Below are 26,508 nucleotides of genomic sequence, written 5' to 3'. Positions count from 1 at the left end.
TTTTTTTCATAGACTTTTGTAGTTGGAAAAGATCTTAAAACGTTACCTAATCTACACTCCTAATTTTACAGTTGAGGGAGCCAAGGCAGAGAGGTTGATGGGTCCAAAGTACCACAATGTCAGAACAAAGACCAAACACCAAGAGGACTTGACTCCCCATAGTGTTCTTTACACTACAGAATATAGTAACCTCAAATAAACCACAGGAACTCAACTATTTCAAAGAATAATGTTTTAAACCTTTTGGTTAAGTAAAGGATACTAATGTCATGTGAACAATCACAATTTATCTGGCTTTATTGGTTTTTTCCTCCCCTTTGTACCAGTACCTTCTAATGAGGTATAGAGTCCACGCTGATTGCTTCTTAGACTCTCAGTTGGCCAACTTTACATACCTGAATGAGGAATAATCATTCTACGATCTCTATCCCATGAAGGTGACAGAGATTCAGTGTCTGAAGGTGCTCTGTGGGGATCAGATAATTCTCCTCGCTCACTTGCATTCTGATATTCCAGAGGATGCCCTGGTCCTCTTGAACCTAAACAGACAAATAAATGAAATAATATTTTATGTAAACACAAAGAATTAATTCCATTGAATTTAAACAGTGGACTTCACTAGAAGGGTATACTAAATAAATAAATAAATGAATTTTGAGTTGTTAGGACAACTAGGAAAAAAATTTACAAAGTACAGAAACTTGTGTCTATAAACTAATTTTCAGGGTGTTGTTTTGTGCTATTACTTTTTTAAGGCTACTTAAGCAAAATCAATGAACGTATTCAAATTATAAAACAATCTGAAAGGTTAAAAATGAAATTGCAAAGTAAAGGTTTCTATAAAAATAAAATATTCTCTAAGATATGAATATAAAAGTAGTGAGATCAGTTTTGAAAAGTTTGCCAACCTTGGGAGGCTACACAACATACTCTATAAGTTAATGCTGTCATTGCTTAAAATATTTTTGGAATTCCTCTGTAAGAGGAGCCGTGTATGCCACACAAGAAAATCACAGAAGCGCAGGATCAAAATTCATCTCTTTATAGTTAGTCATATATTTTTCTCTTCCCTCCCCACAAAATACATTACCAAGCTGTAACACCCACCTTATTCGCCAGGCTTGATTCCAAATGACTTTTGGTTGTTTCCAAAAATCAAATCTACCCTCAACAACTGGAGGACATTTAAGAGAAAACATTTCACTCAAAGGCAGCACTGCTGGAATAAAGGTAGTACTTCCTACACTAACTATTATAAACAGGTTAATGCTCTTTTGGTATGCTTATAAAAGCATAAATCAAATATTTTGGTAAAAACTTAATCTATTTAATCTCCAAGTCTATAGGAAAAAATTCAAATGAAATGTTTTACATTCTAACACAAATGCTGAGTGGTAGGATAGTATAGTAGCTAGAGGGTCAAGAAATCAAGAAGACCTAGCTCCTGCTTCTGATTCATACTAGCTGGGCAAGGCAGTTAATTCTTAGTGACCCAGGGAACTTTCTCAGACTAAGGTATTAGAGTTCACTGTCCCACTGAAGTTCCAAGGGAGGAGTGGGAAAGGCGGTGGGGAAGAGAGCACCAATTGAGGAATGGTTGAATAAATTATGGCATGTGAATGCAACACAGTATTATTTTACCTTAAGAAATGATGAAAAAGGTGAGTTTAGAGAAACCTGGGGAGATTTTCATAAACTGATACACAGTGAAGTGAAACTAAGAGAACAATTTCTACAACAATAACAACATAAAGAAAAACAACTTTGAAAGAGTTAAGAATTGTAATTAATGTTATTACCACCCTCCATTCTAGAGTATTAATGATGAAGTTGTGCTGCCAGAGATGTGCTAGATTGGCTCAGGCCAAGAGAACCAATTGTTCAATTTTCAATATGAGTATTTACACCTCAGAAATTGCAAGCCCTACAAATCAGGGTTTGATTTATTGTTTAGTTGACTGTGTAGACTTTAAAAAGTGACGGAAAAAAGGTTAATAATGCAGATTACACTTAAAAGTGTTAACCCACGTACATTTCCCAGAGAGTTGTTATTGAACATTTCCAGCAACTACTGCACATCAGAAGTAGTCCTGACAGAGAGGGAGGTGATATACTCAAGATGCAGAATAAGACAGCTATTTTTGGCTAAGACCAATGTGGGAATTTATTGTGCTTGACTATGCATGTCTGTTCCAACTGGTAGGGATGGAGGTGAGGTCAAGGTAGGGGAGAGGAACAGGGAGCTAGAGACAGAATTTTTTTTAAAAAGTGAGAAAAGAAGGGGAGCCACAAAGAATTCCAGACAAGTAGGACAGTTTTGAAAATTACATGTTGAATGCAGTATAAACTTAGAAAGAAAAGTAAAATCTTCAAAGTAGAGATTCAACTTCATATACACTCCCCTCCTTCTGTTCTATAATGTACATGGAAATATTAGTTTTGTTTCTTGTTTGTTAAAAAATTAAAAAGAGAAATGAGAACTGTATTTTATCAAAGCCTTCCGTGAATCTATATATAAATCATATAAATATAAATCACATAAATATTTTTGTTTTTTAATAATATGCTTTATTATATTCATAGTTTTTCTAATATTGAACCAATCTGGTATGTATTCCTGGTATAAATCCAACTTGGTCATAATATATAATCTTTTAAATGTTTTTATAATCTCTTCACTAATATATATTCAATATTTTTACACTAATATTCACTAGACACATTAGCCTATAGTTTTTTCTCCTTAGTTTAGGTATCAGGATCATATTTGTCTCAAAGAAGGAAGCTGATGGCATCCTTTCTTTCCTTCATTTTGTAAACAATTTATGTAATATTATAATTAATGGTTCTTTGAATGTTTGATAGAATTTACTTGTAAATCCATCTGGGCTTTAGGGTTTTTTTTTTCCCTTTGGGGTTGTTTACTTTCTTTTTCTGAAACTGGATTACTTGAATCCTCTATTTCTTCTTCTCTTAATATGGGCATTTTATATTTTTGTAACTATTCATCTATTTATTTTATAAGTTTTATTGGCATGTAGATGAACAAAATAATTTCTAATAATTTCCTTTATTCTGTCTTCAGTTGTGAATTTTTTTTTCTTATTGTATTAGCTACTGGGGTATTTTTTTTTTTGTATTTTATCTCCTCTTAGATTTTCAGATTTTTTTTTTTATGATATACTGATTTTTAAATTTTTGTTGCATGTCTCATTCATTGATTTGTTCCAATTCTCTTCTGTTAGTAGTTTAGAATTAACTAGTTAAGTCTTTAAAAAGTTAAAACTAAAAAGCTGAAAATGTTGCTTAAATATTAATTTAGCTACTTATATATAAGAAAAGATTACTAAATACACAAGCAAATACTTCTACAGCAATCAAGTATTAAGTGACTACTATATGCCAGGAGTTAAATAAATCCTATCCTTGTTAAAATGCATGTCCCAAATCCTTACCTTCATCAAAACAAACAAAAAAAGGACAAAAATGAAATAGGTAATAAGAGAAAGTAAAAGGGAAGATACTTTATTAGTTCTTTAGATGGAAACCAAGAATAGAAATGCCATGTTTAGAAGTATTTTAAAGGTAAATTGATAAGAACCAAAAAAGAATGGGCTTTAGTCCTTTTCAATCTTACCTATAATTTTTGTGCTTATTATAACACCTAATAATAAAAAGTCATACAGGTAATCTTTAGAATTTGTATCATAAAAGCTATTTAAGGAGGAGAGAAATCAAAGGTACTTATTGATTTTTTCATTCTAAATATTCAGTTGATTACAGGCAGTCCACAATTTACAGTCAGTCAACTTCCAGTGATATGCATTCATGGCATTCAACCAATTGTACCCATGTTAATACGTACAGTACTTACACTAGACAAAGTAACATATCCCATTGGCAGTCTGCCTTCTGATAGTCTCCATTTAAAAATACTCCCTGGTCTACCAGTTTCAGCCTAGGAGACTCAGATAGTCCCTCCCTATCCCCTGCACAGACCAAGTAAGGTTATTTTGATGCATTTTAAAGGCATGTATGCACTGTGCAATATCAGGGTACAAAATAAAGCTATTAGTGTTGATGGCATGACAATTCAAGAAAGCAGATGTTTTCAAGGCACACATACATCAAAAAAACAAAAAGCAAAACAAAAGAAAATTAAAAACCCCACAACCAAACCACAGTTTATTTTCTAACACTTATGCTTATCACAGGGGACCCAAAGACACATACTTGGATCAGTTCTTTATGAAACAATCAAATGGCTTTAAATCATCCCTAAACACTCCTTAAAGATACCTGTCAAAAATCTCTTCAAGGAAAGCCTTTCGACTTCCCTGATCCTAATGAAGGTTTACTCTCATCTCGTTTGTTGACAATAAAAATAAAGCAATAATTATGAAGAGGGTAAGGACTCTATGTATTAGACTATGATATATTAAAAAACAAATTTGTGTTTCCCTGTTTTATTATATTCTAGAATGCTTTATACTAGCATAGAGCATGCAGAATTTATAACTGACTAAATTGCGGTTAAAAAATATGGCTAAGAATAGTTTTGCTTGATCAGGAGTATGGCCTTTTCATATAACCTTGTTTTTACGGGAAAATAAGATTCCACTCACGTCAGTCAGACTTAATGGCCCTTTCCCCAGGAATATAACCCACTGTAAATTATAGAACTGCCTGTACTTTCCAAATATTTGTATTACAATTCATTTTTCAGATAAGTTGAAATAAAGAAAGGAATGGAAAAATCCAGAGTAACAAAGATGTTTAAGCAATATACCTCTTCCTCCTCCCCCTGGAAGCAAAGGTGAAAGTCTGAGTGGACCCTCCAACAGAGTTGGAGGGGAGAGAAAAGCTCTCATTTCTGGTGAAGGCCGACCCATTGGTGAGGGTCCATATGGGGAATGCTCTGGAATAATTAAAACAACATACTTAAATTCAATTTCAGCAACTACACTGGATACAGGTAGAATCTCATGTTAATGAGTACCATTTAAAACATTTATTCATATCATAAGAATATTTTCATGTCCCACTATAAGGGCACCACTTTGCTAATATGGACAGAATTATTTTGAATGAAAAATCCCACGTACAAAAGGTATTCTCATATTCCTGTCCATTTAACGATGAATCTATTTAATAGGTATTGTCATTTTATGTAAAATTATTTGAATACCTGTTCAATAGGGTATTAGTGATGTTTTAGAGTTTTATTAAAATAAAATTTAATGACCTTGTTTCTTGGCTGTTGGTGTAGCTCCAACTAGTGGAAACTGTAAAATAAGAGGGCGCAGTTCTGTAGAAGAGACAAGCTATGAAAAGCTATAATCTGTTTTAGGGAGATTTCAGGTTTTGTAGGGCAATGCATTAACTGAAGCCCCAGGACCTATTCTGCATTACGTAGCCTGGTGACAGAGCATTGACTGGGAGAAAGGAAGACCTAGGTTCAAATCCCACCTTTGATACTACTTGTGTAACAAAATGAGCAAGTCATTAAACTTCTCTGAGCCTCAGCTTTTTTCATCTGAAAATTGGGGATAATATTTTTATGACCCACCTCAAAAGGTTTTTAAGGGTTCATATGTGACAAGGTTTATAAAGCACTTTGCAAACAAAATCCTAATATTGACTCCTAATATTATCCTTACCAGTTTAGCTGGTAATTCATAAAATAACTTGCAGTTAGCTTTAGCTGATGGTAACTAGCCAAGTTTATAAATCCTACTGCCTCTTGGAATTATTTTTTAACAAAAAGAAAAAGGGAAAAACAACCAGACTCTAAAACATCACCAATACCACAGTTTAAAAAGCACATCAAATTGCATTAGCAATATCTCATATTATATTCAAATGCAGTTAAAAGCAGAAGGGCAAAGCAGTTATTTACCCTCTTAAGGACCACTGCTTTAGAAGCAAAGCATTCTCCCTTTTTAAAAACACCTTTCACTGCCAAGCTAGGAATTTGTTTGCAAATATGGGGTAATCCTAATGTATTATATCAACAAATACTAACAAACAACAACAGTGCAATGTAATCTTACTAAATACTATAACAATATACTTCTATTTTAATGAAATTTAGATTTCGATGTATTTTCAAGTTTGTTAAAATGAAGTTTAGCCTATATGAAATAGGTTTCTTTTCATTTTCTTGGGCATTAATAATTTTAATTCAACAAAAATTATTTGGAAGACATGATTTAGAATAGTTTGAGATTATATAATCTACCACAAGAAATAATATACACTGGATAAATAAGAGAGCAATACATAATGAACACAATTATAAAATGAATTCCTAAACTGCCATCATTCCCAGAAATAAAAACATTCCAAAACAGACTTAATAAATAATTAGTCATAATGATATGTCTTTTCAATACTTTCAATTGCTTTCCAGGAGCTTACGGCATAAAATTACATCGTCTTGCAAAATCCCTTTGAGATTCAGAGAGCAAATACTATTATTATGGATGGTGAAACTATGCCTAAAGACTCATATACAGAGATAATAAGAGTGCTAAGACTAGAACCCTGGCTCTTGAATTTATAGCCTTTATGAATAACTATATCATATTTATGCTAATATTATCCAATTAACTTTACAAAGTAAAATATGTTGAAAAGTGAAGGAAAAAAGCAGTACCTCTGCCAAAGGATCTATTTGGAACATCAAGGGCATAAGGATCTTTTTCTAAGAGGTCACATTTAAATTCTATTTCAGTTAACCTGCAAAGAAAGAAGAAACATCTCTTAGTTATCCATTAAACTGAGAACACCCATAATTACAAGACAAATGCCACTACCCAGTACTTAATCTTTCCCTTACACAATCACAGCACTTTAGGGAAGGAACAGCTCCTCTGAAGTAACTCTGGATACCATGTGCTGTTCCCTTTCCCTGCCTTGTACTTCTTTCTTCCACTTTCAGGGTGGAGGAAGAAAACCAGGCAGATTCAGGTCTACTGTAATTAGCATCAGCCATAAATGTGGTCTGATTTTCAAGGTGAAAGAAATCTTGTAAGACATCCAAAGCAAGAATTCACTTTACAAAGGAGAAAAGTGAAACGCAGGGAAAGGAACTGATTTGATGTGGACCACAAAACTAGGCAAAACTAGGACTAGAAACCAATTCTGTCAATGTCTAATCCCACATTCAAATGTTCTTGATTTCTTCACAAAGAATCATGCATTTAAACATTTCAAGGTTCAACAAGGATTTCCACATTATAGTCAAGCTCATTTATATCAGATTTACAATTTGAATTAGAATTTGTGGTTGAGATGAAAAGCTTTTTCAAGGCCACAATGTCCTATTTTTGTGATGCTCATCATTCCTGTTAATATTTTACCAAGATCATAATAAGAATAGTCAATATCTGAAAATAAGTATTATATGGAACTGGGATTTTTGTTCTCCAATTCTGAAAGTTTCCCCTGTCTTCTGGAGGGTTCTCCATTTCCCAAACATTACTTTGAGGGTTTCTTGGGGCTTGTACTGATGTAACCATGTACAGGTCAGAAATAATATCTTGGGACTGGATGTCTTCAAAATCTTTTGAGAAACTACTATAACCTGGAATGAATTTCCATTCACCATGTTCTTTGGCTGAATGACAAAAGCTATCTGATCATAGTAGGCAGTCAAGGCATGCCTGTCCCATATTCTGAGCATTTATCACTTGCCAAGTTCCATCCTGGGTCATTTCTTCTTGAACCTGCCTTACAGTGTTTGCTATAAGAACCGATCGACACAGATTAGGTTCAACAAGCATATGGCACAACTGAAGCTTTACCAGAGACGTGTCTAAAAGTGATTGCCGCTGAAGATTATATGAGGGAACAGACTTAAAACCAGCCAGGGTTCCTTCAATATCTTCTTCACCATCAAAACATTTTCTCTATTCTTTTTGCAAACATTGGGTCCTGTAGCTGCCTCAGCTGCTGTTCTGGCTTTGGGCTCTAATTCAAGGGCCCCAGTCTACTCACAGCTTGAGCTCCAAAACCTACTCTAGCTGACTCCTCACAATGCTCCCCCTTACTATGATTTCAAACAAAATATAGACACATGCACACATGTGCATATATATGAATACACCTATATGCATGTGTGTATATATGCCTACATACACACCCACCCACATACACACCCCTGCGTATTATGGCAACTAAAGCCTGCATGTGTGCATGTGTGCACATGTGCACATGCGCGTGTGCATGCACACACACATAAACACATGCCCCAAGTTTAAGGCTCAGCTGTTGCTTGATAACTTTTAGTTTTGTCATTTTGAAGTGACACAAAGTTAGGTGTTACTAACAAAAAAAAACTAGCAAGAAAACTACTTACTTTTGTCTGTTATGTGCATTTTCTTTTTTTAAGTCACTGAGGTGTCTTTCAGCAGCCCGGGCTGACAACTTGTGAAAAGAAAAAATAATTTATATAAACACATTAAATGTATTGCAGAGAGTGTCGAACTTGGAAACAGGGAGACCTAGGTTCACTTCCTCCTTCTGGTGCTTACTAGCTATGTAATGATGGCCAAACACTTAATCTCTCGGGGGCCTCATCTGTAAAATGGAGGTAATAAAACCTGCAGTATCTATCTCACAGGACTGTCATAAGGCTCAAATGCAATACTGTATGTAAAACACTTTGTACACTTTAAAGTTCAACATAAATATGCTATTATTATTGTTATATTTAATTGTAAAAAATACAATATAGTCACATATTTCATGATGAAGGCAGAATTACATTCCTTTTTTTTCTTTTTTTGGGCTAGGCAATGTCAAGTGTCTGAGGCCAGATTTGAACTCAGATCCTCCTGACTCCAAGGCCAGAGCTCTATCCACTGCGCTATCTAGCTGCTCCATGAAGTCAGAATTAACATCACATGTGCTTACATCATGCACAGGTACCTCTTTTTTAAAAAGTGAGTATAAAAAAATTTTTTTTAAAAGTGAGTATAAAAGTTTAGTTTAAAATTGTACTATCGGGGGCAGCTATGTGATGCAGTGGATACAGCATGTACCCTGGAGTCAGGAGTTCAAATCTGAGTTCAAATCTGGCCTCACATACTTACTAGCTAGCTGTGTAACTCTGGGCAAGTCACTTAACCCCCACTGCCTCAAAAAAAAATGTACTATCTATAATTGCCTCCATTTATAAAATATTTTCATTATATAATCATATAACCAAATTTTCACTTCTAAAAAAGTAAAGAATGAAAAAAGTTAATGAATGTCATTAATACTATGAAGCAATAAGATGGGTATACTGTTATATTTAATATTATTGTTTACTGTTATATTGTGATATTGTATATTTAAATTAAATCAGAATAAAAATTCTATAACCAGTTATGCTTTTGATTAGGACACAATGGAAACCATCAAATATGAATTCCGCCAACATTCCTCTGTGTCCATAAACTTCTCAGTGTCCTCACCTATTTTATTTTCCTCCTCTCCAGACCCAAAAGAGTTAGTCCTTTCCTATTTGCTAAGGCTACTACCCCTTCTCTCTCACTGCTTATAGCATGCATCATATGTACTCCTGTCTTTTTTAAGACTTTCTTGGTCCATCAATCATCCCTCTTGCTTATGTACCTTCAGTTTCTAAGGGCACAATGCCTTGTAAACAATAAGCACTTAATAAATGTTTGTTGAATAAATGGATTAATTTATATATTTTTTTTGGTTTTTTTAATGTATATCCTTAAAGTATGTTCAGTTGTAAATTATCAACAAAATGAAATCGTAAGTCAGACATAAAAAGTCACGGACTTTATGAGAAATTAAGACTTAAGCTTATATAAAATATGGAGTGTAATGAATATTGCATTCCATAGAATCTTGGCAGTAATCTCATGGAGGTACAAACCCTGGGCACAGAGACACAAGTACAAAAAAGCTTACTTCATTGTTCTTCTCAAATAAATGGCATTTATTTTCTATACATTTAATATCAACGTTCTATAATTTTTGAAATTTTATAAGTTGACAAAACTAAACTATTCACAAGGAAATTATTTTCTTTTTAAAAAGTTCATTAACATATGTAGCTAGAAAGTGGCAAGGAGTAACGATCACATCTTACTGTCTCTAGAAAGGTTTCATTGATTAGTCTAGCCCTTGTTATATGGCAGCACAGAATGTGAAGTGTAGGAAAAGAGCCTAGGGAACACCTAATCCACCCTTCCACCACCACAGGAATCCTCATTCAATGGCAGCCATAAGTGAACAGTCACATACCCTCTACCACGAAGTCTTCATTTCCATGTACATATTAATCAACTTGCTCATTTCCCTGACCTACTTCCCTACCTCACCTCTACACAAAAAGATGGTCATACCCTTAATCCTGCCATCACCCACAACTGCAAAACTTCCATGTTCATGAATTCTGAGATTCCCTTACATGACCACAATCTATCATCATCCCACCTCTCCCTCTGCCTTGCAACTGCAAGCCCTTATCTGTCTTCACCATGATCTCCAATTCCTCAACCTTTCAGTTCTTTTCCAGGCCATCAGTTCTGCACTGGCTATACTCTGCAATCTTCCCCATTTCAACCCCTTCATGAAGAGGTTTCAACTCTATATTGTGCTCTTCTCTCCACTCTCTTGCCTCCCTAATCGTACCACCAATATTTCTCTGCTGAGCCTAAGCCTTGAGTTACTCCTGCCATTTGCTGCCTTTACTCATACTTGTGCTACTGAACAAAGCTGGAGAAAATCACCAAACCATGCTGGACTGGGTCCATTACAAATTTGCTACATGATCTCAAATGGGTCCTCACTACAGCAAGGCAATCATTTTATACCTCCTTAATCAACTCACTATTCCTCACCACAGCAACTCTTTCAAACCTTTTCAATTCTCCTCAAATCTCCCATGGCTCCCCTCTTCCCACCCACTCAGCCAAAAACTTTGCCTCATATTTTACTAAAAAAAAAAATGAAGCCATTTGCTAAGAGCTCTGTCTTCTCTCCTCCTCCTCATCTCACATCTCCCAGATGCCTTCTGCCACAACTATCTCTTCTTTTACCTCTGGTCTCACATGAAGAGTTGGCCCTTCTTCTGGCCAAGCAAACCCCTCCAATTCATTGAGTGAGCCTATTCCATCCCATATTCTCCAGCAGATTGCCCCCTCTATCATCCCCACTCTCTCCCTTATCTTCACTCTGTCCCTGACCACTGGCTGCTTCCCTATTGTCTATAAATATGTCCTTGTCTTTCTCCTTAGCGCTAAAAAAAAACCCCTCACCTGATTCATCTATCCCCAATAGCTATTATCCCATGTCTCTCTCACTTTTGTAGTTAAACTCTTTGGCAGAGGGAGGACAGGAGAATGGTACAAGCATTTATTGAATGCTTACTATATGTGCCAAAGTGCTAAGCACTTCATAAATATTCTTATTTGTTCTCTTCAAAGACCATCTACAATCAATGCCTTCACTTCTTTTCCTCTCACTCTTCTCTTAACTCTCTACAGTCTGGATTCTCATCTCATTATTCAACTAAAACTGTTCTCTCCAAAGTTACCAATGATTGCCAGATCTAGTGGCTTTTTCTCAGTCAACATCCTTCTTGACCTCTCATCTGCCTTTGACACTGTCAATCGCTTTTTTCTCCTTAATAATATCTTCTCTCTAGCACTCTGTGACATGACCATACTGGTTCTCCCTCTTCATTTCTGACTACTCCATCTCAGTCTCCTTGGCTGGATCTTCATCCAGCTCATGTTCTCTAAGGGTGAGCATCCTCCAGGGCTTTGTGTTGGGCCCTCTTCTTTTCTTGAAATGTTTATACTATTCCACTTGGTGATCACATCAGTACTCATGGATTCAATTATCATCTCTATACCGACCTCTCTGTCGATCTCCAATCTCATATCTCCAACTGCTTATTGGACATTTCAAATTGGATGTCTATTATAAATATTAAACTCACACACTGCAAACTGAATTCATTATCTTTCCCCTCCAAGCTTTCCCCTCTTCCTAACTTCCCTATTGTCAAAGGCACCACCATTCTTCCAGTTACCCAGGCTCTAACCTAGCTATCATCCTTATCTCCTCACTCTCACCCCTCATATCCAATCCACTCGCAAGTCTTATTGGTTTTTACCTTTGTAATATCTCTGATAAATGTCCCAGCTGTTCTCTGGCACAGCCACCATTTTCATGCAGACTCTTATCCCCTCACATTTGGACTATTCCAATTGTCTTCTGGTTGGTCAGCCTGTCTCAACTCTCTCCACACTTCATTTCATCCTCTACTCAGCTGTCAAAGTGATCTTCCTAAAGCACAGGTTTGATCATGTCACACACCTCTCCCTTTCAATCAACTCCAGAGGCTCACTATTATCTCCAGAATCAAATAATCTAGAATAAAAATCCTCTGTGTAGCTTTTAAAGCACTTAATAACCTCGCCCCCTTCCTACATTTCTAGTCTTCTTATACCTTGGTAACCCCCACTTACTCTGTGGTCCACTGACACTGTACTCCTTGCTATTTCTCACATAAGACTCTCAATTTCCCAACCCTGGACAGTTTTTTTTGTTTGTTTTGTTTTTTTTGTGAGGCAACTGGGGTTAAGTGACTTGCCCAGAGTCACACAGCAAGTGAATGTTATGTGTCTGAGTCCGGATTTGAACTCAGGTCCTCCTGAATCCAGGGCCAGTGCTCTATCTACTGCACCACCTAGCAAACTCATCTGGACAGTTTTAATGTAATATTTCTTGTCCTCCATGCCTGGAATTCTCTCCTTTCTCATTTTCACCTCTTGGCTTCTCTGGCTTCCTTCAAATTCTACAAGAAGCCTTTCCCACATCTTTAATGCTAATGCTTTCTCTACATTGATTATCTCCACTTTACTATATATATTGTTTGTACGTAGTTTTTTTGCGTGTTGTCTCCACTAAAGACCATAAGCATCTTAAGCAGGAATTTTCTTTTGCCTTTCTTTGTATCCTATAGCTTAGCACAGTGCCAGTCCCCTAACAAACACTTAATAAATGGTTGTTGACTTGACCTGACTCTTTAAAAAGAGTTTAATTTATAGCATCATCCTGGCAAATGAAGAAGTAATTGGTCCTTCTAAAAAGAATCATCAATCATGAAAAAAAAAATTTATAACTTCAAAATAAGCTGTATTTTTTTTGGGGGGGAAGGTATGCTTTCTCACAGGATTACAGGCATGACATTACAAAATGATAAAATTATTTTGGAGACATATAAGTCTTTTAGAATTTAAAACTTACCCAATTATCATGAGCTTTTTTCTCATGAGCAGTGATCTGAAAAAAGAAAAGAATTCAGAGGTAAATAAATGGAAATTTTTTCTTTTAGTTAAAAAAATTTGAATTTGTCGATATGATTTATAGTACATACATTAGAACTTTCACTTACAAAGAATCTTCTCTATAAAAAATTTTCTTTCTCACAAAATAGTTATGAAATGCTACTTTAAGCTACCATATTGCTGGGTAATAAATTATGCCCCTCTCTGACAATGAAAAGTCATCAGCCTGAAATTAGGGGTAACAATTCAATGAACATAATGATGATACCACACTGGTATTTTTGTGATGATGTGTATTACACTGACCCTTCCCCTTCTGGGATTTTCCCTGGAGAAGTACAGGACATAGTAATTTTGAAGACATTCTATGATAGAACCATAAGCATCTTTGTAATATTCCTTGTCATGACCAACTAGCCCAGGAAAGGGTTCCCTGGTAGAAGTGCCTAAACTATACTATCCCGAGACAGAAATACTAATTCAGTCAATTCAGAAAAAAAAGTCTTCCCTCCTCCCACCCATACCTGGCTTTCATAAGAACGAACAGTCCTTTCCAATTCTTCTTCAAGATCCTTGGCTCGTTCTCTGTGGTAAACATATAATCACAATTACTAAAAAATTAAGAAACAGCAAAATATACTATTTGAACTAAAAATGTCCATAGCATTAGGAGTTCTATAACTATTCATATAAGAAATAAGCAAAAAATATCTTACATGAAGTAATTACTTTCTAGAAATTTTAAATTAAAATTATCTTTCCCTGTTGAGTCCATTTTATCATTAATTGAAAATTTAAGGTATGACTATCAATCCACTAAATCAAATCCTTATTCAAATGCAGTTTTCTGATCATTAGAAGCATGACAGATGAAAATGATTGTCAAGATATATGGAATTATATATTTTTAAAAATTTCAGAGAACCTATTAGTCTCAGGGTAGCATATGCAAATTTGAGAGGAAAGAAATAACCCCATTTTCTAAACATCAACTATTAAGAGATGACACTTCTTAAAATGGAAATGTGATGCCTTCTTCTCTGTACTATTTCACTTGGTGATCTCATCAACTCTCCTGGATTCAATTATCACCTCTCTGTTGACGGTTCTCAGAATGACTTAACCCAACTCTAACATCTCTGCTATCTCCAGTCCCACATCTCCAACTGCCTCTTGGAAATCTCAAATCGCATGTCCTGTTGACATCTTTAATTCAACGTGTCCAAAACTGAACTCATCATCTTTCCTCCCATACCTTCCCTACTTCCTAAATTTCCTATTTCTGTTGAGGGTACCACCAGCCTCCCAGGCAATCAAGCTCCCAACCTACATGTTATCCCTGACTCCTTACTTTTTCAAACCCTACTGTCCAATCTGTTGGCAAGTCCTGTCTATTTTTCCTCCGACATTGCCACCACTCTGGTGCAAGCCTTCTTACCTCATGCCTGGTCTACCTACTGCAATAGTCTTCTGGTTAGTCTGTCTGCTTTAGGTCTCCCTCTACTCCAACTCAGTCCTTCCTGTACTCAGATGTCAACCTGATCATCCCCAGCACAGGTCTGACCATGTTGCCTTCCTACTCACTTCAGTGACTCCCTATCACCCCCAGAATCAAATTTAAATCCTTTGTTTTGACATTCAAAGCCTTTCATAAGTCTTTTTTTGTGGACCAAAAAAAATCTTAATACTAATACAAAAAAGATTAGTCTCTGGAGATCATTCACTAAGAAACAAAGGAAGAAACTTAAAATTATATAACTTGAGGACTTTCTCCCCCATACATATATACAGATCACAGAACTTCAAAGTAACCAAACAAAATTTTGTTCAGTTGTATTATGAAGCTTATATTTAACTTGTAGTTTTCTTTAGGTAAGATACTAAATAAAGACCAACAAAAAGCAAAGCTAAGGTCTATCAGTACCTGTAAGAATTAAGCTCTTCAGAAGCATGACTAATCTTTTCTCCGGCTTTGGAAAGTTTCTCCTCTTTCTGTAAGCGGTCTTTTTCTTCCACAGTCAACTTCCTTAAAACAAAAATACCTTTGTTTTTAATCAATGTTTCATCAGCCCCTCTACCAAAAAAAAAATCATTTCCTGTAAGTCTTATTTGTATAAATACTACCTAGCTTGGAACTGGTCATAACCTCAAATTACAGAACTGGCTGTTACCAAACCTTTTGAGTTTACCATTGTAAAGAGTCTTCTCTTTAAGCTGCTGAAAAAAGGCTGTCAAAAAAAGAGTTCTGGAGCTATGGTTGGTCTTATAACTTTGCATCCTAAAGAAGCACTGTATTTACAGAACAGTCATTAACTTATGAGCAGTTTATGTTCTGAAAGTTTGTTTGTAAGTTGGTAAATCCCCATGCTAGATCACAAATACTATTTATAAATGTACCCAAAGTATAGTACTCATCATCATCATCATCATCATCATCATTATTATTACAACTACATACAAACAACATTTATGGCATTACTTCTACGGAAAAAAGCAATCTAGTTCTATCTAGAACTATTTCACCCCTCCCTGCCCCTCAACTTCATGAACATTAAAAAAAATGTTTTTTAACTTTGGTAATCATAAGTTCAAATTCTATAATTTGCAATGAACTTAAAACAATAAAAAAATCCTTAAGCTATATATATGGAGCATTATTTTATGTGCAAAAAATCCACATAGCCTCCTTAAAATGAACCTAAATGTAAGTATTCCTTTATCTGGCTCATATCTTCTGTGTAGAGCAGTATAGATGAGGAAAGCATGTCATTAGGTAGACTGCTAGACTTTTAAAGTCATCTACAGGGCTACTTCTGTCAAATTCTAGTAAAACAATGCCAAGGCAACTCTCCAAGACTCTAAGTTGCAGAGTTACTATGGATCTGTGATAATAGAAGACGCTTTCTCACTGGGAGTTTGCTATCCCAAGAAAATCACAGACTACCACCCCACCTCACCCCTGCCAAATTTTTTTCTTATTTTTATATATATGTGTGTGCACGTGTATGTGTATATATATGCACAGATATACATGTATCTACATACAAACACAATATGTCACATGCATATATACATATACACATATAAGCAGTCTCCAAATTAAATACTTGACTTTTGAAAATTCCTCACAGAAGCCTTTCTTCAGGACTACAGCTGGACTTGACCAGCCTCTGCAGCACCCACTTGGCTCCCCAAACATCTCCAACCACTGGGTTCTCAACAGTACTCCTATAAAATTTTTTGGGACTAGAATGAGAATCTAAGTATAATTTCTAACCTAGTTTCTATGGAAAAAATATATTAATACAAAAATACAAACGAACTTCTGGAATACAACCTATATTCCTAAATAGGGGGCTATCATCTCCATGTAGTACTATAAAATCAAATTATACATGCTAAAAGTTTGACATTCAAAAATTTCTTAGATTTCATTTACCAATAATAAAAAGAAGGAAGGTAAAATCTTATTAGTACCTATGAAGTTTCATTTCATTTTCTTGATACAATTCAGTCATTACTTTAAGTTTTTGCTGAAGGTTTTGCACCTCACTCTCAAAATATGCATTTTCAGTCTGCAAAGACACTTGCTCAGTCTGAAGAACCTCAATTTGACCTGTGGAATTTGTCAAGGACAAAAGTCAAAACCTAAAGACTTAGTACTGTGAACCAAATAACACTTCACAAAGAAAAAAAACCTAGTAACCTAAAATATTTAAAAGCAATGGGGGTGATGCACTCACCTCTCTATGGAGACAAATATCTAGAAAAAGTTGTACCCACTTAAAATAAACCAAAGAAAAGAGAGTGCTCAAAAATACAACCAAAAAGTGCAGGCACAATATGGAAAACACCAAAGCTGTTGGAATGTTTTCTGTAGACTGTCCACAACTAGCGCTTCACCATCTTAAACCTCCCTGAGACCTAAAGGGCTCTAATTACATTACCTTTAACCAATATTTCACAAATTGCAGTGAAGGATAATGAAGAAAAGTCCTAAGGAAATCTTTGAGATAGGAGTTTCAGAAGCAAATTTAATATTGCCTACCTTTATTCAGTTATTTAAAAAAATTTTTCCATTTAAAAATTTTGAACAAATATCAACTAAAATGAGCACTTCCACAGTCACAACAGAACAAAGAAAGTTGTATAATGAAAATGTGAATCTGTATTATGGACAGCTTGCTTTTCTTTTAAAACACATAATAAATTCAAAATGTTCCTTTCAAAGCTGTTCTGCTTCTGTGATCACTTCTGGCCTTTCTGCTGTTCTCTCTTGTGAATTTCAAAAAACAAAACAAAACAAAACAAAAAAAAACATGTTTCAATTACACTTTTTTTCTTTCTTCTTTCTTCAACCCCATTCCTAGCTCTTCTTTCTATTCCTCATTCCCCAGGCCCATTAAAAAACAAAACCTCTGTAATAAATATGCATAGTCAAGCAAAACAAATCTCCACATTGGCTACATTTGAAAAAGTCTGTTTCATTCAGCACCTTGAGTGTACCACCTTTCTGTCAGTGGGGAGCATGCTTCCTCATTGGCCCTCCACAATCAATGTACTGATCAGAATTCTTTTTTTTTTTTTTTGGTGAGGCAATTGGGGTTAAGTGACTTGCCCGGAGTCACACAACTAGTGAGTGCTACATGCCTGAGGCCACATTTGAACTCAGGTCCTCCTGACCCCAAGGCCAGTGCTCTATCCACTGCACCACCTAGCTGCTCCTAGAATTCTTAAGTATAAATGTTGTTATAAAAATTGTTCTCCTGGTTGTGCTCACTTCATTCTGCATCAGTTCATTCAAGCCTTTCCGGGTTTTTTGGAAAAAGTCTCTTTAATCATTTCCCATGACACAATAATATTCCATTACATTCATATACCATAACTTTTTCAGCTATTACTCAATTTATGGGCACACTCTTTGTTCTTAGTTTTCTGCCAATACAAAAAGAGTTGATATAAATATTTTTGTACTTGTGGGTCCTTTTCCTCTTTCTTTGATCTCTTCAGAATATAATCAGAGTAATGGCACTGCTGGGTCAAAGGGTAAGCCCAATTCAGTGACTTTCTGGGCGAAGTACTAAACCGTTTTCTACAAAGACTGGACCAATTCATAGCTCCACTAATGATGCATTACTACACCTATAGCAATTGTCATTTTTCCTTTTTGTAACTTTTGCCAATCTGACAGGTGTGTGTTAGAACTTCAGAATTATTTTAATTTTTATTCCTCTAGTGATTTGCAAGAACATTTTTTTGTATTGGTCAATAGGCCAGATTTCTTTCTTTGAAAACTGCCTTTTCCTATTTTTCATCATATATTTATTAAAGAATGGCTCTTGTTTTTATAAATTTGCATCAATTCCTTAGACATCTTGGATATCAGACTTTTATCAGAGAAACCTACTCCAAGGAATGAGAAGTATGAAGAATTCAGAGAAGCAAAGGAAGATTTCTATGAAATGATGCAGAGTAAACAAAGCAGAACTAGAACAATAAAAAATAATTATACAGTGTGAATAAAAACACTAAAAGGCAACAAAATCATGTCAAATATAATGGGTAGTGCTAGTTTCACATTATAAAGTACATATTTCCATTCTGCTAACAAACAGAAACTACAAAAAATAGAAAGTAACATCAGTTGCAATCATTCTATTAAACAGTTTTGCTTAAATATTTTTCCCTCTATGGGAAGGTACTTAGGATGATAATAGAACATAGAATAATAGATCTAGACTTGGAAGAGACTTCAGAGGAAACCTAGATCAATCCCCTTCATTTTACAGTTAAGTTATCCAAGGTCACAGGAAATAATCAACAAAATGCAAGTCCCACAGATACAAGTATAGCACCCTTTCCACTACACTTTGAGGGGACACAGTAGATAAGACAGCTAACCACGTAGCCAGGAAGACCTGAGTTCAAGTTTTGCCTCCTGACACATTCTGGCATGCAGGGAACTCTATAATTCTATTAAGTTGCAGAGAAAGTGCTGACTTACATAAGTAAAAGGAATTTCCTCAACTGGGAGTTTCTTATATTAATGAAATCACAGGTTTAATCCCCCACCCCTTTTCCTAACCCTAAGGAAAGTATCACACTAGAAGAAATTTCTTTGTTGGGAAGTGACGTTTCAAAATAAAATGTTATTGAAACAATTTTAAATGAAATTAATCTAATGGCCTTTTCTTGGTTAAGAGTCTCCTTAATCTCGTGGTAGCTTTTGATGCTGCTGATTATCCCCTCCTCCAAATATTTTCTCTTCTCTGGGCTTCTGTGGCACTGCTTTCTCTTCCTAGCTGTCTGCTCACTCTTTCTAAAGCTCCTATGATGGATGATCCCCCATCCCCCATCAAGCATGGCTATCTTCCAAGGCTCGACTTTCTTCTCTTTCTATACTCTTTCCCTTGATGATCTAATCCACTTCCCTAAGTTCAACTGAAATCTAGAAAAAGGAGTGGCAATGTAAAGAGCCAACATGGCTTCATCAAAAACACATCATCACAGATTAAGCTTCATTCCTTCTCTGACAGGGTTATTATTGTCATATAAGCAAAATTCCAAAGCTTAAATTACTTCAAATTTTAGATAAGCACTGGTAAAAGTCTCCCAACCTATTCTTATGGAAAAGTCATAGAGATATGGGCCAGATGATAATACAATTAAATGAATTCACAACTGAATGAATGTTCAATCCCAAAGAATTAATGGTTAGATGTCAATGTGGAAAAAGGTCTCCAGCAGATGGCCCCAGGTATCTGTGACTTGGTGCTATGCTATCCAGAATATTTTATTTTATTTTTTTGGTGGGGCAATCGGGGTTAAGTGACTTGCCCAGGGTCACACAGCTAGTAAGTGTCAAAGTGTCTGAGGCCGGATTTGATTTCAGGTCCTCCTGACTCCAAGGCCAGAGTTTTATCCACTATACCACCTAGCTGCCCCTGCTGTCTAGAATTTTTAACAATGCCTCTGATGAAAAGGCATAGGCAAGATGCTTATCAAATCTGCAGATGACACAAACCTAGGAAGCATAGCTAATATGTCAGATGACAAAATCCAGAATCCAAAAAAGACTTAACGGTCTATGATACTTAGATTAATCTAATAATATGAAATATAATAGAGATAAATCAGCTTCATAAATACTAGAGGAGGGAATCATTGATAAAGAGCAATTTATCTGAAAAAAATCTGGAGGTTTTAGTGGACTGCAAGATTCATATGAGTCAGCAGTACGGTATGGCAGCTGAGCAAACCAATGTGATATTGGGCTGCACAGAAAGAGACATAACTTCCAGGACCACTGAGGGCATTCTGCATTTTTCCATAGTCATACCATATCTTAAGTATTGTGTTTGATTTGGGGGTGCCACATTATAGCAAGTACACTGATAGGCTGGAAAATATACAGAGGAGGACAAATATACAGAGGGAAGTGACAGGTATCAAATTTATGTCACATGAGAATTGGCTGAAGAAAGGCATAACCAGGAGCAATGGATAGTTGCAAAGGTGACACTTAGGCTTGACATAAGGGGGGGTTCTAACAATTATAACTATTTAAAACTGGAATAGGCTACCTTCAGAATAGTAAGTTCCCCCTTACTCGAAGTCTTTAAATGAAGGCTGGACGAACACTTGTCAAGTATGTAGGGGAATAGGGATTAGACTCGTGATTTCATGGGTGTAGGAACTTGCTCTACCAAGGCAGGTCAGCACCTTCTCTGCAACCTACTCTTGAGAGCTGCCTGAAGCACTGAGTAGTTAAATAACTTGCCCACAGTCATTTGCCAATATGTGTCAAAGGCAAGATTTGAACCTGGATCTTTCTGGCTTTGAGGCCAACTCTATTCACTGCATAGCAGAAAGAATTATCCTCAAGTATGGGCTACACATGGCCTCTGAGGTCACTTACAACTCTAAAATTCGATGAGTTTGTGATTTATTATCTTTATGTGGATAATCTCATTCCTGTACCACCAAGAATGTCTTGTCAGCATTTAAAACTCAACATGTCCAAAACTGAACTCATAATCCTCTTCTTCAAACTTCCCTTTTTTTTCTGTTGAGGACACCACTATCTTCCCAATCACCTACATTTGTGAATTTGGAGTACTTCTTAACTCTTTTCTCTTCTTTGCTCTACATGTCCAATCCATTTTATATCCAGATCTCTCTTTTCCATCCCCTTTATTTCTACTCAAGGCTACCTCCAAGGCCCTCATCACTTCTTGTCTGAACTACCAGAGAGCTAATTGGTCTCCCTGCCACCAGTTTCTCCCCTTTTCAAACCATTTTCCACTTAGCTATCAAAATAATCTTCTCAGGTACACATCTTACAATGTTATTTCCCTGCTCAAAACTTTTCAGTTACTCCCTATTGCCTCTAGGATAAAATTCAAACTCTTCAGCCTGGCTTTAAAGACGCTCCACAACCTAACTCCAAAGTCAGTTTGTCTCATCATCACATCACTTCCCTTCACATATTCTATATTTGAGTCAAACTAGTTGTTCTCTGAACTCAATATTCTATCTTCCATCATTTTCCCATGTCACAGGCCATACACAGCCCATGCCTGGGAAACACGCCCTCCCAATCCCCATCTTTCACAGTTAATCTTTCTCTTCATTCATGGTTAAGCTCAGATGTCATCTACTCTGTGAAGTCTCCCCTGACTTAAAATTTTAAAGAAAGTTGGTCCATCTTTGTCAGCTTTGTGAAATAAAAAAGAGTATGAAAGTTTTAAACAGGACTAGTAAACATTCAGTTTCAATATTAAGTTACTCCAGTGTACATTTAGGAGTCAAAAGTATGGTAGGAATGTATACAAAATGAGGCAACCCTTCTCTAATGGATCTACTCTGAATAGGCAGCTTGGTGGAGAGTGATAGACTCCAAGTCAGGAAAATCACTGACTTGAGGATTCAAATCCTCTAACATTTGCTAACTACATGATCATAAAGCTACTTAACTTGCTCACCTTCAGTTTCCTCATCTGCAAAAAGTTGTTAAAGCTCTATATAAATGTCAGTAATTATTATTAGTTTGTAATTAATTAAAAATGGAAGGCACTGTGTCACTTTTGTTTGTGGACAAATTAAAATTTATGTCACTAGGTTATATAATTATGTATTGAAAAGGTTTCTTTAAAAATCCCCTTTAGAGCATGTTTAACCTACAACTGTATTTAATACACCACAGCATAACTTGGACAAATCTAGTTAAAATGTTAAGTTGTTTGAATATAAATGAGAGAACTTTAAAAAATCTTCACAAAACAATCAGAAATAAACTTAACATATTCCTTCAAAATTGAAAAGCTCAAAACAAGATTACAATTACCCCCAAAAGTTGGAATCAATCTTGACGTTATGTTTGTATAGAGACAAACAATGACTTTTAAAAACAAATGTCTGTAAATAAACGTAAATGGATTACCTTTAAGCTCTTCCTTTATTTTATCTTCATCAGACAACTGAGAATATATATGGTTCCTTTCTGCTTCCAGGGTTTTTAAACTAGTATTCAACTTTTTAAAGTATAAAATATTTTTAAAATAAAAAAAAGGAACATTTATCATTATAAATATTTATACTATTTACTCACACAATTTCCTCTCCATTTTTTCCAAAGTATTTTACCACTTCATGGATCTAGAAGGATGACTATAAAGAAAGATTTCTTGGCCAATTAAGCCTGGTGTTCTCAAGCTGCTGGGTTATAACCAACAGAAACTCACCCAAAGAAAAGCCCCTGAAGAGTCAATAAAGAGCAGCTGAAGACGTACATACAGTGGCTAAGTAACCTCTTTACTTTCAGCAAAAAAGTTTTAATCAAACACAATTTATACTTCTTGAAAAGCTTTTTACAAAGACTTCATAGAATATTAGGACTGTAGCATCTGAAAAAGCTAATTACTAATGGGGAAATAAAGATAACATGAAAAAAATGTATCCTGTACTTATTACAAAAAACGGGGCAGAAGATGGAGATTAATAGGAGGAAAAAGTGAATTGAGTAAAGGAAGAAATATACTGTGCAAATGTAAACAAATAAGGTGACAAAATAGTTCTGAAACAAACCTGGGAATTTGTTATAAAAAATGCTAAAAGCTGAAAGTAAGGATTTATGAAATTCAGACATTTGAGTGATCCTTCAATAATAAAAAATCTATGAATACAATTCTGTTCAATTCTTAACTGTGTTTGTATTGCTATATTTTATGGAATTAAAATGGATACAGCTGTCTAGCTTTCTGTTTATCCCTTTCACATGCTGTTTATATCATTAGGCAATACATACCTTAGCAGCATAAATCAGTTTTTTCACTGTCTGTTTTTGGTGATCATCTACAGTAATTAATAAGAACAGACATAAAACAATAAATCAAGGAAATAGTACACTGCCATGACACTTTTAGCCAATTTATTGTTATAAATTTGCTACACTGGGGCTTTACTATAACACTTACAGCTATAATGAGGAATTTAGTATAAGAGAGGTCTGCCTTGTACCTGTTCTTTGGGACATATCAACAGAAATGCCAGAAGATCCCATTATAACATTTCATACAGTTCCATAGCATGGTAGGAGTTGGGATGCAAAAGGAGAATTATAAACAAGGTCGCTGTTTATTACTAATTTCCTTAACTCTTCTTGGCATCCTATGACATCAAAATATCAACTGAATCGCAGTGTGAATTAAAATAAGATTTAGAAAATAATTCTTTCCTCTCATATAAATGATTTTGTAATGGGTTAAATGGAGGACAAATGATCAAGAGATAGCATTAAGTATGTTTAGTTTAGGGTGATAACTTTTTTTCAACATGTAAGTGCTAATATGAAAAATACAAGTTTTAGAAAAACAACATTTGCTACTCTTTTACACTCTTCTTTCCACCTCCAACCAAAAAGGAAAAGGTATGTAACATTAAAGTCAGGAATCTTAATTTAAAAATGTAGTGAAAGGGGCTTCAGCATATTAAAATAACTCTGACCTCTCTAGATCTCAACCAAGAATAGCAGTAACAGTATAAAGTCTCCCTAAAATCAGAGTATTAAGCTCTAAATGCTGCAAAGAAAATATTTTTGATCTACTTACTCAAGACACACTTCAAGTGTTTGATTTTCCTGGTTTTATTAGTGGGCATTACACATATCAAAATTATTGAAAACAAACAAAAACCCACTTAAATTTTTAAGCAAAAGTTAACTTCAAAATACCTAAATGGTCTCCAACTGCTGAGTCACTGTTTATTTCAGCTTCACAATAATTATCATTGACATTATCTTCCCCCAGTGCAGTAGCCCAATCTTTCATCTTCAGCAAGCATTCCGTCAGAGACTTAAGATTTACCAAAAAGGAAAAAATAAAGGTGATTTTGATTATCATGTTAATAAGATTTCAAATTATCCTTTATTTACACTGTGTGTACTCTATCTAGCAATTAATACATTACATTTCTAGTACGCATCTATACCATTAAAATATATGTAAGCATTAGACTGAACAAATAAACTTTTAAACAAAATAGTATATTTCACAGCCATTTAATTAGTTCTACTAACCAAAATTAATTTTTCCAAACCACATGCTGCCACCCCATCCTCCTAGGTATGTGACCACAAAGTAATGAAACAAAAAATTCTTATGTGATTTTGGGGGGAAAGGTAGTCATAGAAAAAGTGATCACAGAAGCAACATCTTACAACATGTTTGCATTTGCTGCTGAAGTACTTTCAAGATTAACCAGTTTTGTACTAGCAGCTATGGTAAATAAAAACGAAGACTGTATTTTGCTTCACACTATAATTCTCTAAAAGTTAGAACAAAGAAATAAAAAAAAAATCTGTAACTGAGACTACTGGGAGTTTTAAAAAGGCTTGTGAGGATGAAATAAACTGAAAGATAAGAATTCTAATGAGCACAAAAATAAAGTTAGGGAAGATGCGCATAAAAGATGAGGAATGAGATAGTGCTCAAATCGTTCACAGGACTTATTAAAATGTTGCAAAATTCAGACATGATTTATTTAAATGAGACAAGTAATAGTGAGAGATGAAAACTTAGATTTTAAAAATAGCCTCATTTGAACAGAAAATCTGAATATAAGGAAAGTTTCAGTAGACTACTACATTTTTACAATGATTAACAAAAACAATGAGGTCTTTGTTCTAACCTTCTGGGGGAAACTAGATAAAATAACTCATTTCTGAGGAAAATATAATAAAACATCGTACATTCAATACAACCCACTTTAATACTCAAAATGCAATGAAATATGATATATTCAATATGACCCAGAAACAAACTTTCTGCTCTGGACTTTCCCCAAATGCTAAAAAACAAGCAAGTGAAAAGAAATCAGAAATTAGAAAAATGTTGACTAATTTCTCTCACTCTAGTCAATGGAGGCTTATTATATAGAAATTCCTTAAGATTCCTTGAAAAGCCCTACATAAAGAAAAGTCAATTGTGGCCAAATAATCAGTCATTTCATTATGAAAATGATCTAAAATTCACAGTGTGCTATCTGTATGGAACAACAACAAAAACCTTTTTGGTCCTAGTTTTGCCTTTTTTTTTTTTTAAACCAAAAACTACATCATGAAACCTGGTTCCAGATTACTTCTGGCTATTTCCAAAAATCAAATTTATTCTCAGAGGATGAAGAATATTGAAAAGAATGTGCTACAGACACTAAAGAAGAGTTCCCCAAATGTTAACAAGAGCAGCATTTTGGTATAATCTATTTAGCCTAGGAAGGTGTCTATTACTCCTTGCTACTTCAGCTGTGATTCCCACTCAAGTCACACCATCTCACCATCTGCCTGTTGCTGCTAACCTGGGCTCCTTCCTCCTTGGACCTGCAATCCTCTACATGTACCTGAGACCCAGACCTCCACAACCTGTTCTTCTTGAATCAGTGCCTTCCAGGGAAAGTCGATTGACTCATCTTTGGAGCTCCTGTCCTAAGACCCTAGAATGGTAAATTGAATGTGTGCAAACGAGCCTAGTTAGTCCACCATATCTACTGGCTGGCCCAAAACACTAGGCCATACTTCATTGTCACATCCTATCCTGCCACTGACCATCTCTCCATCTGCCTACTGTACCCTCTCCACAGTGGACCTGAGACCTGGATTGCTATATCTAATCTTCTTGAATCCAGGCAC

At 35.3% G+C, this 26,508-nt stretch overlaps 1 protein-coding gene and 1 pseudogene across 20 annotated transcripts in view; both read right to left on the bottom strand.

Annotated features, from left to right (window-relative positions):
* MIA2 (MIA SH3 domain ER export factor 2) overlaps positions 1-26,508 on the bottom strand; it is a 131,305-nt gene that overhangs the window by 19,656 nt on the left and 85,141 nt on the right. For 16 of the 20 annotated variants that reach the window (XM_078150336.1, XM_020991337.2, XM_020991336.2 and 13 more), the window contains 11 exons: positions 24,556-24,676; positions 23,632-23,678; positions 22,768-22,858; positions 16,803-16,941; positions 15,250-15,351; positions 13,850-13,910; positions 13,285-13,320; positions 8,363-8,430; positions 6,659-6,741; positions 4,790-4,918; positions 396-539 (listed from right to left, as the gene is read on the bottom strand). In XM_078150336.1, the coding sequence (XP_078006462.1) occupies positions 396-539; positions 4,790-4,918; positions 6,659-6,741; positions 8,363-8,430; positions 13,285-13,320; positions 13,850-13,910; positions 15,250-15,351; positions 16,803-16,941; positions 22,768-22,858; positions 23,632-23,678; positions 24,556-24,676 (1,021 nt within the window). The remainder of the gene's footprint in view (positions 1-395; positions 540-4,789; positions 4,919-6,658; positions 6,742-8,362; positions 8,431-13,284; positions 13,321-13,849; positions 13,911-15,249; positions 15,352-16,802; positions 16,942-22,767; positions 22,859-23,631; positions 23,679-24,555; positions 24,677-26,508) is intronic. The other 4 variants (XM_078150334.1, XM_078150335.1, XM_078150344.1 and 1 more) reach the window with 1 other exon arrangement.
* LOC144455456 (cell division cycle-associated protein 4-like) lies at positions 7,215-8,301 on the bottom strand (annotated as a pseudogene).

This window comes from Phascolarctos cinereus, unplaced genomic scaffold (assembly GCF_003287225.1).
Source record: "Phascolarctos cinereus isolate Bilbo 61053 unplaced genomic scaffold, phaCin_HiC Scaffold_2;HRSCAF=192, whole genome shotgun sequence".
NCBI lineage: Eukaryota > Metazoa > Chordata > Mammalia > Diprotodontia > Phascolarctidae > Phascolarctos > Phascolarctos cinereus.
This window is presented reverse-complemented; position numbering and strand designations above follow the sequence as displayed.